This window comes from Rana temporaria, chromosome 5 (genome assembly GCF_905171775.1).
Source record: "Rana temporaria chromosome 5, aRanTem1.1, whole genome shotgun sequence".
Classification (NCBI taxonomy): domain Eukaryota; kingdom Metazoa; phylum Chordata; class Amphibia; order Anura; family Ranidae; genus Rana; species Rana temporaria.
The window spans coordinates 106211263-106225658 of record NC_053493.1 but is presented as its reverse complement, the minus strand read 5'-3'; the positions used below and the strand labels follow the sequence as shown (position 1 = coordinate 106225658).

General features: G+C 39.6%; 1 protein-coding gene across 4 annotated transcripts in view; it reads right to left on the bottom strand.

Annotated features, from left to right (window-relative positions):
* The window catches only part of KAT2B (lysine acetyltransferase 2B), a 105614-nt gene that overhangs the window by 35220 nt on the left and 55998 nt on the right, over positions 1-14396 (bottom strand). For 3 of the 4 annotated variants that reach the window (XM_040352979.1, XM_040352981.1, XM_040352982.1), the window contains exons 5-8: positions 14046-14227; positions 9671-9862; positions 6424-6530; positions 2789-2908 (exon numbers count right to left, since the gene is read on the bottom strand). In XM_040352979.1, the coding sequence (XP_040208913.1) occupies positions 2789-2908; positions 6424-6530; positions 9671-9862; positions 14046-14227 (601 nt within the window). The remainder of the gene's footprint in view (positions 1-2788; positions 2909-6423; positions 6531-9670; positions 9863-14045; positions 14228-14396) is intronic. The other variant, XM_040352980.1, reaches the window with a different exon arrangement.

Here is a 14396-nt window from a genome sequence, read left to right as displayed (position 1 = left end):
CAATTTGAACAAAAACAAATGACCCAATTCCCCCATTCACACATTCGATGTGGATAGGGGAATCACTACCGCTGGGCTTTTGTATTCTGAGAGTGGGGAGACTTACCTGCCATCAGAATACATTGATTGTATTGACTTCTGTACTACCAGCCTGCCCATACATGGATCAAAATTACCTGCTGAACAAGCCAAATTTGGATTCATGCATGGCTGGTTTTAGTCTCTGGTAAGCTGCTTCTGTGTGCTTTTGATGGTGAACACAGAAGTTTTACATTGAAGATTAACACAGCCTTTGATGATATTACACTCACTTTTTGATGGACACTCTTTTCCGTATGTTTTATAATAGTTATACACGGTTGGAGCACAGTGTGTTTATCACCATTCTTTTTGATGCTTTTAAATTGCACTGATATTTCATTATTGTGACACTTTGAATTTTAAGGGACAGACGAACATGTTTATTTCTTGGCTGCCTTTCCTTGCTTCTTCACAAGGATGAGGTGGTGTTGAGGCCTTAGTCCTCTTTCCCACCTAAGGTTGCTTCTTCATTCTATAAAATGAGGAGCTTGTGCTAACTGTTCTTCTCCTAATCATAAGCATCCTAAGGAAAGGGTGTTTCAGACTTTGGATGTTCTTCTAGCTGTTTGAGCTTATCTGAAATTTAAGGCTTTGTTTGGATAGTCTAATGTCTTGTGCCAAAATGTCCTTGTAAGGGTCGAGTTACTTCCCAATCCATTATTCTGGGTAGATTCTTCAGTTACCAAAAGCAACAAATGATGATCTAACCAGAAAACGATACAAAATTATTTATTTTGACAGTTGGGACGGGTAAGGAAGGGGGGAAGGGAAGAAAATGACACAATAGGGAGTAAAACAACAGTGGGAACATGCTTATTACCTACGTTAACAATGAATTTTTGTGCTGTGTCTATGTTTTGTAACCTGTGAGTCCTGTTTGTTTTTTATGTCCATGGCAATCTATTACTTTTAAATGATTCAATTTTTTCATATAGTTCGCAATTTACTGCACTTTTATATTTACTTGATACTACAATAAATCATTTTGTATCATTTTCTGGTTAGATCATCATTTGTTGCTTTTGGTAACCCCTTTATACATTAGCCTTCTCTTAGGCTATTCCCCCTTCCCCTCTCCCCTTATTTATAGCTATGACTATTGGTTACAGCAACAAAACCCAACAGGGTATATGATCAATTATAGGTATCCATATTGATCACCTAAACATAGTGGTCAACTTGCGCCCTCCCTTTTCCCCATTTCCCTGTATGTTTGAGATTCTTCAGTTAATTTCTCAAGCCTATGGTATCGAGGGCAAGGTTCTTCTTTCCCGATCATGGCCCATTCCAACAAGAGTGTCAGTGCTTCCAAGGCTATTTAGCACCAAGCTTCTGTTGTTTAAGTTTGTAAGGCTGCTGCCTGGTCTTCTCTTCATACATTTACTTTTAATGACTGTTGTCAGTTAAATATGTTATTGATTTGGTGTTGATAAAAATCGAAACAGTTGCTCTCTTCTACCTTTTCAGCATTTAGCCCTGGTTCATACTGGTGCGATTTGACATGCGTTTTGACATGTCAAATCAGCGGTATTTGCCAGCAATGGCACCATCCTAATCGGTGTGATGCCGCATCTGCGGCACTGCACCGATTTCAAAAAGTAGTTTCTGTACTACTTTTTGCGATTTTGGCTCGCGATTTACATTGACATCTGTACAGATGTCTCTGTAATCGCGGCCGAAATTGGGACTGACAGGCGGGAGTAAAATCGTGCGAGTTCAGCTGAACTTGCACGGCTTCATTCCCGCAGCCCAGTGTGAACCTGGGCTTAAAGATCTTATTGACCATGACAGAGGATGGAATGTTAACAGTGCATCTGATTTAGATTTTGCAACAGGTATTGTCTAAATTATCAGCATACCCCAGAAACTGCACTTGTTCCATGGATCCAAGTTTCAAGATGCAATATGCGGTTTGTGTATCTTTAATTATAAAATAACATACTCTAGTGTTAATTTAAAGAAAATACATGTCAATGCATCACTGCATTATCAATACATATCAATGCATTAAAATTAGTAAGTCCCTCAACAAGGACAACCTAATATGTACTAGTGCTGCACTACCTAGCATTGTAAGTTTCCCATTTCTGGTATGCCCACTAATGGCTATATACTACAATTTTCAAAGGCCCAGAAAAAATTTGATAGAGTTTCTTCAATGCATAACAAATTAAAAAGTGCCTGGACCTTTTCACAAAAGTTCTCACCTCCTGCTTTCATGCACCCAGCTTGAGTGCTATCTTTCCCGATGATTTGTTATTTCTCAGATTATTGAAAAATCTCTCTAAATAGTTTAATGGACAATTTCTCTCTTTTGCTGAGAATTCTAGCACTATTTACAGTAACAGCATTGTCTAAAACGTGAAATGCATTCACTCTTTTGTCACCCTGCTTAGGATACCCCTTATATCTGTTATTCAATCATCTTTACTTTTACACATGGTGACCCTGAAGTAGATTTGATCTCTCGGCTCTTAGTTCACATCTTTGAAAAACAGTCTGTTTATTTCCCCTCGGCTGCTTAAGCAACCCTATTAATGTTTGGTGGTCCTGTGTTTTATCTCAACTGGTACAATTTCTATTTTCTTTAAAAAATGAATAAACAGATTTAATTATAGAGAGAATTTTGGATGATGAATTCAAGAGCTTTAACATGATATATGATATCTTTTGAACAGGAAGTATCAGTCATCAGCATGGTAATTACCAAGGCTTGATTCAAGTGCCGGTTTGCCAGAGGGACTCAAACTTCCACTGTTGGACTGATCAACTGATGATGGGCTGGCCACATATGGAATTGTTCTTGAAACAGGAGGATTGGTGATAACTACAGTGTTAAAAGAGAAGAAGGTAAAACAATTCAGTTACATTTCTTGGTAATAATTTGGACACCCTGTAAATGTTTGAGATTGAAATCAGAAACAGCTAACATACATATATAATACATAAAGTACAACATAATCAATCTTGTCTGATCTAATTAAAATTAGTGCATATATTTAAGCATAACATAAAAATAACAACGTTCAACACTTTGCTACTACAAACAATACTTGTAACACAATATAACCACAATGTAGTTTCAGAAAAACGGTTAATGGATTTTCCATGCCTCTAACAGTAACATACGTCTGAAAATGCTATGAGATCTATTGACAACCTCCTAAACAATACTAACCCAACACAGCAGCCATAGCAGCCATAGCAAGAATGCTGCAAACGTGCCTTCTCCCTTAGACCCCTTTCACACTGAAGCATTTTTACAGCATTTTAGCATTTTAAATTGCGCTATTAAAACGCTCATAAAACGCTCTCCATGCATCTTAATGGACCCTTTCACACAGAGTCCTGCAAGCAGCATCTTTGGAGCAGCTTTTGGGCGCTGAAAAAAAACGCTCCAAAAACGCCCCTCTCCATTGAAATGAATTGAAAGCGCTGTAAAAAACGCCTTACCCTTTCACACTGAGGCACTGCAAAAAACGCACTAAAACTTTAGGGTCTTAGCGGTGCTTTACCAGCACATTGGGATTGCAGATGAGGCTTCGCTCGAATAACGCTTGAATAACGCTCGAAAAACGTTCTCAAATAACGCTCGAAAAACGCTTGAATAACGATTGAAAAACACCCCAGTGTGAAAGTAGCCTTATTAATTTTTAACAAACTGTATGCCCTGCTCTTCGGCACTGGATGAGTGCTTCAAGAAGATGAACCACATGGTTTACAAAGAATTTTATAAGAAAACAACTAATCCAAATGTCCACCAATTTTTTATAAAGGCAAACAAATAATCCAAAAGGTCTTCTATCTTCTCTGTCTCTGACTGGCTCTTCATTTGCAAACTTCAGGAATAATTTTGGGGGAGCAAGAAAACAAAGAAACATTGTAGAAGGCCAGTATTTCCTATGAACTGAGGCCAAACTCCAACTTTCTAGTAAAAGTAAATTCTGACACAGCCCATCTACTTATGCTGCGGCATACCTTATAGACTCCCTCAAGAGTTTCTGCTATTCCCCTTGGTAGCGAGTGAGGGAATTTCTACATTTTATTCTTCCTGTGCCCTCTTGGGTTTCCTTCTTCTTCCCACCATAGTTAAGTTCATTTGAGCCTTCTGGGCAAATTCTTCCTTTTTTTGCAGGTTCATTTCAATCCAGTTTAATGACATGAGCTGCCAACCTGAATCTGTTTAACTTGAATGTATATTATAATATTAAGGCCTTATGCACACTGAGCTTTTGCTCAGCTCCTCTAAATGCCGTTTGGCAGGAGAAAGGCTGCTTAAAAATGCAATTAAGGCTGCATTTTTCACATGTTTATGCGCGTTAATGCATTTGGCGTTAATGCATCCTATTGGCCAGAATTTATTCTGGCCATTAGATGGCATTAAATGTGCAAACACACCTAAACCCATCTACCATTAACGCAAACTTATGCACGTGCATGTGTTATTTCTGCCAAAACACTCCTCTACTGAACGTGTTGGTGATGCTTTTTTTCAGCCTTTAAATGCTTCTCTTCTAAAACCTGTGTAAACACCTATGTGTGCATGGACACATAGGCCAACATAGAGCTGTGTTTACAGACTGAAAAAATAAAAGCTGGGTTTTTTCTGCCCTGTGTGCACGACCGAGAATCTCGTCGTAAATGAAACGTCGTTTTCCTCGACAAGTTTCTTGTCAGGCTTGTCGAGAATCTTGTCAAGCTTTCTTTGCATACACACTGTCAAGACAAAATCTTGTCGTTCTCAAACGCGGTGACGTACAAAACGTACGACAGCACTATAAAGGGGAAGTTTGATTCCACTGGCGCCACCCTTGGGGCTGCTTTTACTAATCCCATGTTACTGCGCGTTAAGTAAAAGTTTGGTGAGAGACGATTCACGCTTTTCAGTCTGTTACAGCATGACGAATGTGTTATCTCCATTACGAACGCTACTTTTACCGAAGGTGCGCTCCTGTCTTATACTTTATTTTGAGCATGTGCCCGTTTCTAAGCATACACACGAATGTATTTCTCGTCGTAAACCAGCCCGACGAGAAACACGACGAGGAAACTGAGACTCCCGACGAGAAAAAAGAGAACATGTTCTCTTTTTTTCTTGTCGAGATCCACAACAGTTTTCTCGACGAAAAACATACACACGACCATTTCCCTCGGCAAAAAAGCTCTGCCAGCATTTTTCTTGATGAATTTTGTCGAGGAAAACGGTTGTGTGTACGAGGCCTCAAGCCATCAAACGGCAGACAGATCCCAAATATGCTTCTGCAGTGATACCTTTCCTCTTCACATATTACACCCTTTTTGATGGCCAGCTCCCAACTATGCAGCTGGACCAATCCTATTGAAAATTTATGTCATTGTTGGTATGCTGATCCGACCTGTTTAGCTATCACTAAAAATCAAAGGGTTCAATGCTTCAGAAAGTGTTATGCCGCATACACACCATCACTTTATGTGATGAAAAAAAACAACATTTTATGTGAAGTAAAAAATGATGTTTTTGAAACTTCAATTTTCAAAGACGAAGTTGCATACACACCATCGTTTTTCTCACAATGTTCTAGCAAAGCGAGGTTACGTTCACCACGTTTTTCCATTGAAGCTCGCTTCATAAGTAGCTTCTGGGCATGCGCGGGTGAAAAAAACGTCGTTTTAAACGAAGTTTTTTGCTACACACGGTCAATTTCTGTGAAGTAAAAGTTGACGTTTTGAAAAACGACACATAAAATTGAAGCATGCTTCAATTTTTTTTGGTCGTTTTTTAGAAGACATAAAACAACGTTTTCCCCCACACACGGTCAATTAAAGTGACGTTTTTAAAAACGTCATTTTTTTTCATCACATAAAGTGATGGTGTGTACGCGGCATTAAGCTAATGATTTTTTTCTACAAATCATCTAAATTGCAAAACTGTTAAAGCATGTACATTATACTGCCAACATGCTTTTGCAACCCTTCAACGAAATAACAAAATAATAGTTTTGGCATGCGGTCTACAGTTCATTGTTTCCAGTGTTTCTGCACACAGTTGCACATTTTCACTGATTCTAATGAAGCTTTTTCTAGAAAAAGCTGCAAGTCAGCTTTTCCTACTGACAGACAACTAAATCCTTCAATCATAACAACAAAAAAACATGTAAATAGAATTCAAAATGATGAAAATTTTTGCAAAAGGAAAACAAATGACTTGATATCCACAAATATATTTAATTAAACTTAAAATAAAATGTAACTCATTTTATTCCAGTGTTATATCCAAAGGATATAAGACCTAAATAGCATAGTAGATTTTTGGATTTTCAGAAAAGTATTTGGTTTTCTCAAAAGTTTTTGTTTTTAAAGTACCTGCTTGAATCCCAAGCTCACTTGTTCGAGAAGATGAAGACATAAAATCTTCATCCCATATAGGAGAATTCGGACTGTAAACCTCCTCTTCCAGCATAGACAGGAATCTAAACCAGAAATACACCACATAGTTACATAAAGTGTAAATTTATACAATAAGGCTGTAATAAGGAACTAAGCAGATAAACTTTTATGACACATTAACTCATCTGATTATACCAGCTGCCTGAGCTTGACAATATAATGTACAGAAAGCATTAACTCTTCTTAATTTAAACAGCTTTGACACTAATCTTTAACTGTTTGTAATTTACATGTGACGTGGAGCCTTTGTGGTGTGTTATGGGTAGTGTAGATGGTGTATGGTGATGATGTAGCGTTGTAGTGCAAAGGATGATGGTTTCCTCCTCCTCAGGAATTCACAATGTGCATGTGTGACAGCTAGGGCACACTGAAGATGTGACATGACACACATTCTATCATCCAATGATGCCTGATTCTCTCATCCAATGATGCCCATGTTGCCACATTTCTTTCAAAAAGTAAACTATCATCTATGAATGAGTGCTTTCAAAATCTTCTTATACAGTATGTATATACGATCAAAAGCATCTTATACCTGCTACTGTTCATTCGTTTTTAGCGTGCTGAATTAAAAAGCGGGGTGGGGGGAGGATTTATCATCCTCACCTTAGGTGCTGGAAGATTCTGTCCCAGCACTGAGCACATCTTCAGCTCGAGTGACATCTCCAAATCAAAACTTCTAAAACTAGCAAAAGTAGCATTGTCTTAGATCTCACACTGCAGATATGTAGCTATGAGAGTGTTAATTTTGGCAGCAAATTTCAATTTAGTTTTAGTCTTAGGACTAAAATGGTATTTTAGTTTTAGTCCCATTTTAGTCTTCTGCAATTGTTTTAGTCGTATTTAGTATTTATAGTCGTATTTAGTCGACTAAATCTCGAGTACATTTTAGTCGACTAAAATTTCCTACGTTTTAGTCTACTAAAATCTCCAGTACATTTTAGTCGACTAAAACGTATTTTAGTCGTCTAAAACCTAATGAGTGTAATTAAATTGTAATGTATTAGTTAACATTTCTCTACAATTTCCAAACTTATTATATACTGCTGGAGTGAAAAATCTAATAGGCTATTATTTATGGTATTGAGGTATGAACATGCACTACAGGCCAGTGTAATTTTGAAGTTAAATTTAAATTAAGTTTTAGTCTTATGCCTCGTACACACGATCGGAATTTCCGATGGAAAAAGTCAGATGTATGCCCATCAGAGTTTTTCCATCGGAGTTTAGATAGAGAACATGTTCTCTTTTACTCCGATGGAGTTTGGTCGGACAAAGGTCCGATCATGTGTACGGGGCTTAAGTCTTTACAATAAAATGGCATTTTAGTTTTAGTCCCATTTTAGTCTTTTGACTAAAATGCCATTTTAGATTAAGTCGTATTTTGGTAATCTCAATTGTTTTTAGTCGTATTTTAGTAGACTAAAATGTTTTAGTCATTTTAGTCGACAAAATTAACACTGGCTATAAGTCTACAGAACAGGGATGCCAAGGCACCCTCACATACCAAGAAGTGTACTTCTATTTTTAAGGAGGAATTTTAACTAACATTTGAAAAAGTTTCTATAACACAGAAATTCTTCATTTTCTGAGTTAAGTTACACTTTAAAGCGGAGTTCCACCCAAAAGTGGAACTTCCGCTTAATCCACTCCTCGCCCCTTTACATGCCACATTTGGCATGTCATTTTTTTGGGGGGGAGTGGGGGGTTCAGTAGGAGTGGGACTTCCTGTCCCACTTCCTCCTTCCACCCAGGGACCGATTAGGCGATACGTCATATCGCCTTTTGGCGGCCCCTCCCTGTAGGCGATTGCCTGGGACACGTGACAGGTCCCAGGCGATCGCCTGTCCACTCAGAGAGCGATGCGCCGTTCGAGCATCCGCAGTGAGTGCCTGGCCGTGAAGCTGAAAGCTGTCATGGCCGGGTGCCCACAGTTACAATGGAGGCGCCGGCGGAGAAGGGGGGGAGAGGAGCGAAGCTCTGGGCGGCGCGCCGCTGGACCGTGGAACAGGTAAGTGTTTGTTTATTAAAAGCCAGCAGCTACACTTTTTGTAACTGCTGACTTTTAATAAACATAAAAAACGGCTGGAACTCCCCTTTAAAAAGGCACAATAATAATACTGTATTATATTAAAACTTAGTGCCATTAAAGCGGTTGTAAACCCGCATCAAAAAAAAAATTCTCCTGCAAGGCACAAGTCATAATGAGCTAATATGCACCGCATATTAGCTCATTATGAAATACTTACCTCGGAACGAGGTGTGTAGAACTTACCTGGTCCACGCCGAGCGAGATATCATCTTGACTCGGCGTGTCTTCCGGGTATCGCCGCTCCAGCTCTGTGATTGGCTGGAGCGGCGATGACGTCACTCCCACGCATGCGCGCAGGAGATTTAAATTCGGCAAGGTCCGGCGGCTGCCGGTCCTTTCACCGTAGATCCCCCTGCGCATGCGCCGCTGCAATCAGCGGCGCATTTGCGAGGGGAATATCTCCTAAACCGTGCAGGTAAGCCTTGTTATAGGCTTACCTGTAGGTACAAGTCAACAAAGTGGGTTTACAACCACTTTAAGTAACTTAATTTTGCAGTAAACCACAAAAACCTAAATATGAACACCCACCCTGGGTATCTGTTTCTTTTCTGAGCAATTCAATGCTCATTTCCCTATCTGGGTCTTTTGAGAAAATGCTGTGTATAGTTCCTCAAAAAGAGCATTGGCATAGCAAGTATATAATTTTTGCATGTTATGAACGCAACTTGAAAACTATATTATATTTGCAATACAAAGCATTAAAAAGGAGAACATGTCGTGTGTTTGCCTCTATTGTCTGCTGAGCCCTCCCTGCTACCCAAAGCAAAAAGGGTGTATTAAGCAGCCATATTTTATGGTAAAGGTTTTGTTCTTTGGAATTTCCCCCTCCAGTGGAATGTCTGTTAGGGACAGTTAGCAAAAGCTGTAGGATGCCAAGCCGAAGCCCCAAGTGCTGGAGGAGCTTCTACATTAAGTTGATTGTAAGAGCCATGATATCTTGCAATAACAAGCCTATTTCAGTATAGGACACTAATGTTTACATTTTCACTTCTGGCAGATACTGTATGCATACATCTGGCAGGAGAATTTACACAGAATAAAACAACACAGGTGTTCTGGGATTTGTCATACTTTGGGAAGTGAGTCAGTATTAGTGTTCTCTTCTCCGGTGGCAGTTTGTCTTTCTCCTGTCTGGCCTGTTCCAGCAGCTGACGTCTCATTACAGTGAAGACAGAGCGCAGCAATGTGCGGCCAAACACCTGTGTTGTTTCATATCGATGCAAGCTGTCACAGAACTGGGGGACGTTGCAGTAGCAGAGCCACCTGCAGTAATAAAAACAGACATTTCATTATTTTTCCTGAACAAATACAACCATTTTTTACTCCAAACGTATATTTATCTGCTATTCTGAAAAGAAAAAAAGAAAAAGAAAATAACCTGCACATTCATTAAATGCTACTTAATGAATATTTGTGTTTGAATGAACACTAATTTGTGTTTTGTAACATTTCTAGTAATCTCCATCTTCATAAAACAACAGTCTTGGCAGCTTTTTTGTGTCCGTTAAACATTGAAATCTTTTTTTGAAAAGATAAAAAATAAAAGCCCCCATAACAACCTGACCATGCCACTCAACTCAATAATACATTATATTTAAAAAAAAACTGTACTCCAGGATAAGCGAATATTGTCTAAATACAAAGAGCATGTTTATTTGTACTTGAATGTTGGTGTGTTGTATGAATTATTTCCAGTTCTGTATAGTATTCCTGTGTGAAATGTTGCCTCTGTGATTCAGGTCTTGTATCTGACACCCGCTTGCAGTTTTTAGCAGGCAGCATATAGTGCATGGGCCTATTAGGTCCCTTCCACTGCTTTTCTCCATGAACGGGCTAAATGCAGAACAACGATGATGTCACTGTTACATGGTAATAACCTGAGTTTGCAAAGGCATTTGGTGCACTCAGAGTGGATTTTAACCGTTGTGGCTATTGAGCAAATTATTTAAGTACTTCAGCCCCGGAAGAATTTACCCCCTTCTTGACTGGGCCATTTTTTGCGATACAGCACTGCGTTGCTTTAACTGACAATTGCACGGACGTGTGACCAAACAAAATTGATGTCCCCTTTCCCCACAAATAGGGCTATTTTTTGGTGGTATTTAATCACCTCTGCTGTTTTTATTTTTTGAGCTATAAACAAAAAAAAAAAAAAAAGAGCGTAAATTTCAAAAAAAAAAAAATTGGGCCAGATTCACAAAGATTTACGTTACTCCCCGGCGGCGTAACGTATCCCATTTACGTTACACCGCCGCAGGTTTACAGCGTAAGTGCCTGATTCACAAAGCTCTTACCTGTAAACTTTAGGCGGTGTAACGTAAATGCGCTCGGCGCAAGCCCGCCTAATTCAAATGGGGCGGGCACTATTTAAACTAGGCGCGTTCCCACGCCGAACGTTCTGCGCATGCTACGTGTTCAAATTTCTCGACGTGCATTGCGCGAAATTACAGCGCCCCGATGTTTTTTTTTAAATGCGACGTGCATTACAGCGTTTCGTATTCCCGGACGTCCTACGCAAAAAAAAAAAGAAATTCGACGCGGGAACGACGGCCATACTTTAACATGGCTGATCTAAAGATAAGCCATGTTAAAGCAGGTGTACCTTTGCGACGGGTAAAAACGACTAGGGACGACGTACGGGATTACGATGAACGCGCGGATCTTCGTGGATCGCCGTAACTAGTCATTTGCATATTCTACGCCGACCGCAATAGAATCGCCACCTAGCGGCCGGCATAGAATTGCATCCTAAGATCCGACAGTGTAAGTCAATTACACCTGTCGGACCTTATGGCTATCTATGCGTAACTGATTCTATGTATCAGTCACATAGTTAGGACGGGCGGATCACAGAGATACGACGGCGTATCAGGAGATACGTCGTCGTATCTCTTCTGTGAATCTGGCCCTATATTCTTTACTTTTTGCTATAATAAATATCCCCAAAAATGTTTTTAAAAATCAAATTTCTTCATCAGTTTTGGTCAATATATATTCTTCTACATATTTTTGGTAATAAAAATCACAATAAGCGTATATTGATAGGTTTGTGCAAAAGTTATAGCATCTACAAACTATGGGAAAGATTTGTGGCATTTTTATAGCATTTTTATTATTATTATTTTTACTATTAATGGTGGTGATCTGATTTTTATCGGGACTGCGACATTGTGGCAGACAGATCGGACACTTTTGACACATTTTTGGGAGCACTGACATTTATACAGCAATCAGTGCTATAAAAAGACACTGATTACTGTGTAAATGTCACTGGCAGGGAAGGGGTTAACACTAGGGGACGATCAAGGGGTTAACTGTGTCCCAACTGTAGGTGGAAGGAACTGACTAAAGGAGAAGACAGATCGTTGTTCCTAGATAGTAGGAACGCACAATCTGGCTCTCGTGCCCGCAATCGTGCGTGGCCGGCAGTCATCGCGACTGACGGACACACGCATCGGTTCCCTAGCAGTGCAGCGGGTGCGCGCACACTTGCTATTCCTGCCTAGATGCCTGACGTACAGCTACGATGGCTCGCACGAACGTGTCAACCTGCCGCTGTATAATGACAGCGGCTGGTTGCCAAGCGGTTAAAGCAACGTTTTTGAAGCCAAACTTCAGCTTCAAAATCAATAATATAACATAATATTTAATAACCCCTTAGTAACAAATGTTAATGCCCGAATTTTGCAACTTTGTCGTGTTAGTAAAACTGTACATATCATCACAACTACTTTGTTCATCCAGGTGGATTATGCAGCATTTTTTTCAGGACAGAGTGGCCTTTCTTTTGGTGGTAAATCTAAGGCCTCGTACACACGATAGGTTAAACAGAGGACAACAGTCTGATGGACCGTTTTCATCGGTCAAAAACGATCATATGTGGGCCCCATAGGTTATTTAACCATCGGTTAAAAAAAAGCCAATTTGCTTTAAATTTAACCGATGGATTCCTAACCGATGGGAAAAAATTGATCGTTAGTAGGCACAACCATCGGTTAAAAATCCATGCATGCTCAGAATCAAGTCAACGCATGCTTGGAAGCATCGAACTTCATTTTTTTCAGCACGTCGTTGTGTTTTACGTCACTGCATTCTGACACGATCGTTTTTTTAACCAATGGTGTGTAGGCGCGACGGACCATCAGTCAGCTTCATCGGTAAACCGATGAAAACGGTCCATCGGTTCATTCTCATCGGATGGACTGATCGTGTGTACTTGACATTAGTGGATATCTCCCGATTTATTTTTGTAATATCAAATGAAAACTGTCCTAAAATGGTGGGAAAAAAATTGTTTTAATTTAGCTGTCTATTTCTTGCTACTACCATAATCTATCACCAAAAAAACAACCCCAAATAAATTCTGCTCCTGACGATTGCAGCAATACCACATATGTGTATGTTAGTTGTTTTTTGTACCCGTAGTACAGCCCAGAAACAATAGTGATCATTTTGCTTTTTTTTTATCACAAAAAAACTGGGAAAAAACGTATTGACTCGAGTATAAGCCTAAGGTGTCCATGTGCATGCCTCACTTTGCCCCTCTGTGTCCATGTGCATGCCTCACTGTGTTCATGCCTCACTGTGTTCATGCCTCACTGTGTCCATGCCTCACTGTGTCCATGCCTCACTGTGCCCATGCCTCACTGTGCCCATGACTAGACTGTTGTTTAACATGGGAGTCTATGGAAGGGGTGCCTGGCTTTGAAAAATCGGTGCTCCCCAGCCGTAGGTCCCCCAGACAACAAACTTTGCACACTTGTAGAGGAGAAATGGGGCTATATGTGTGCCAAGTTCCAAGGCACCTATGACCGGCCGGTACCGGGTCCCCATAATCACTGGAAAAATTACTGTTTAACATAGGAGTCTATGGAAGGGGTGCCCGGGTTTGAAAAATCAGTGCTCCCCGGCCATAGGTCCCCCAGACAACAAACTTTGCTCACTTGTAGAGGAAGAGTGGGGCTACATGTGTGCCGGGTTCTTAAAATCTGGGAGATCAGGCGCAAAAAGGTGACCTTAGTATAAGTCGAGTGTGGCATTTTCAGCACCAAAAAAATTGCTGAAAAACTCGTCTTATACTCAAGTATATACGGTAAGTAAAGTCTAACAATTGTTGGCATATCGATTACCTGGCTCCTGAGAGTTTCCCAGCTATTTATTAATGCAATAAGTTGATATTAATAATTATGATAACAATGCTGTCATACTGACAAATATACTAATAATTCTTAATTTCATAAAATGTTCATTATCTTGAAAAACACATACAACAGAAGGAACTATACAGTCTATTGCATATTTAGTTTGATATGATGTTTGTTCAGCTCTACAAGATTTATCATACTGACGCATACATTTAGTAATATTTTTGCTTTAAGCTATCCAGGTACTTCCTATTTACTTAGGCAAGTGAATGTTTACTCAGCTATGGAGTAAATAACATTACCTAGTGTAGTTGACTTTATATGCAGCAATGTCTTCTGTCTGGGATCTCTGCCTTCTCTGTGATGGAGTTTCAAGATGCCAGTAGTTGATACGGTTCAGAAACATTTTAGCCAGCTCTAAAATAGTTTGTCTTTCCTTGGCAGGTAGATGGCTAAATTTGTATTGTACAAAATTATTTACACCCTTTAAGAAGATAAAACAAACCAGAAATATTCATATTAAAATACCTAACATACACTATTCTTATTACATAAGCCTCAAATTTTTGTTTTGTTTTCTATTAAACAAGCATATTACTGTGAGTTCTAGCTTTCATGTTCTTACTTGCAGTGAAAACACCACAGCAGAAAGA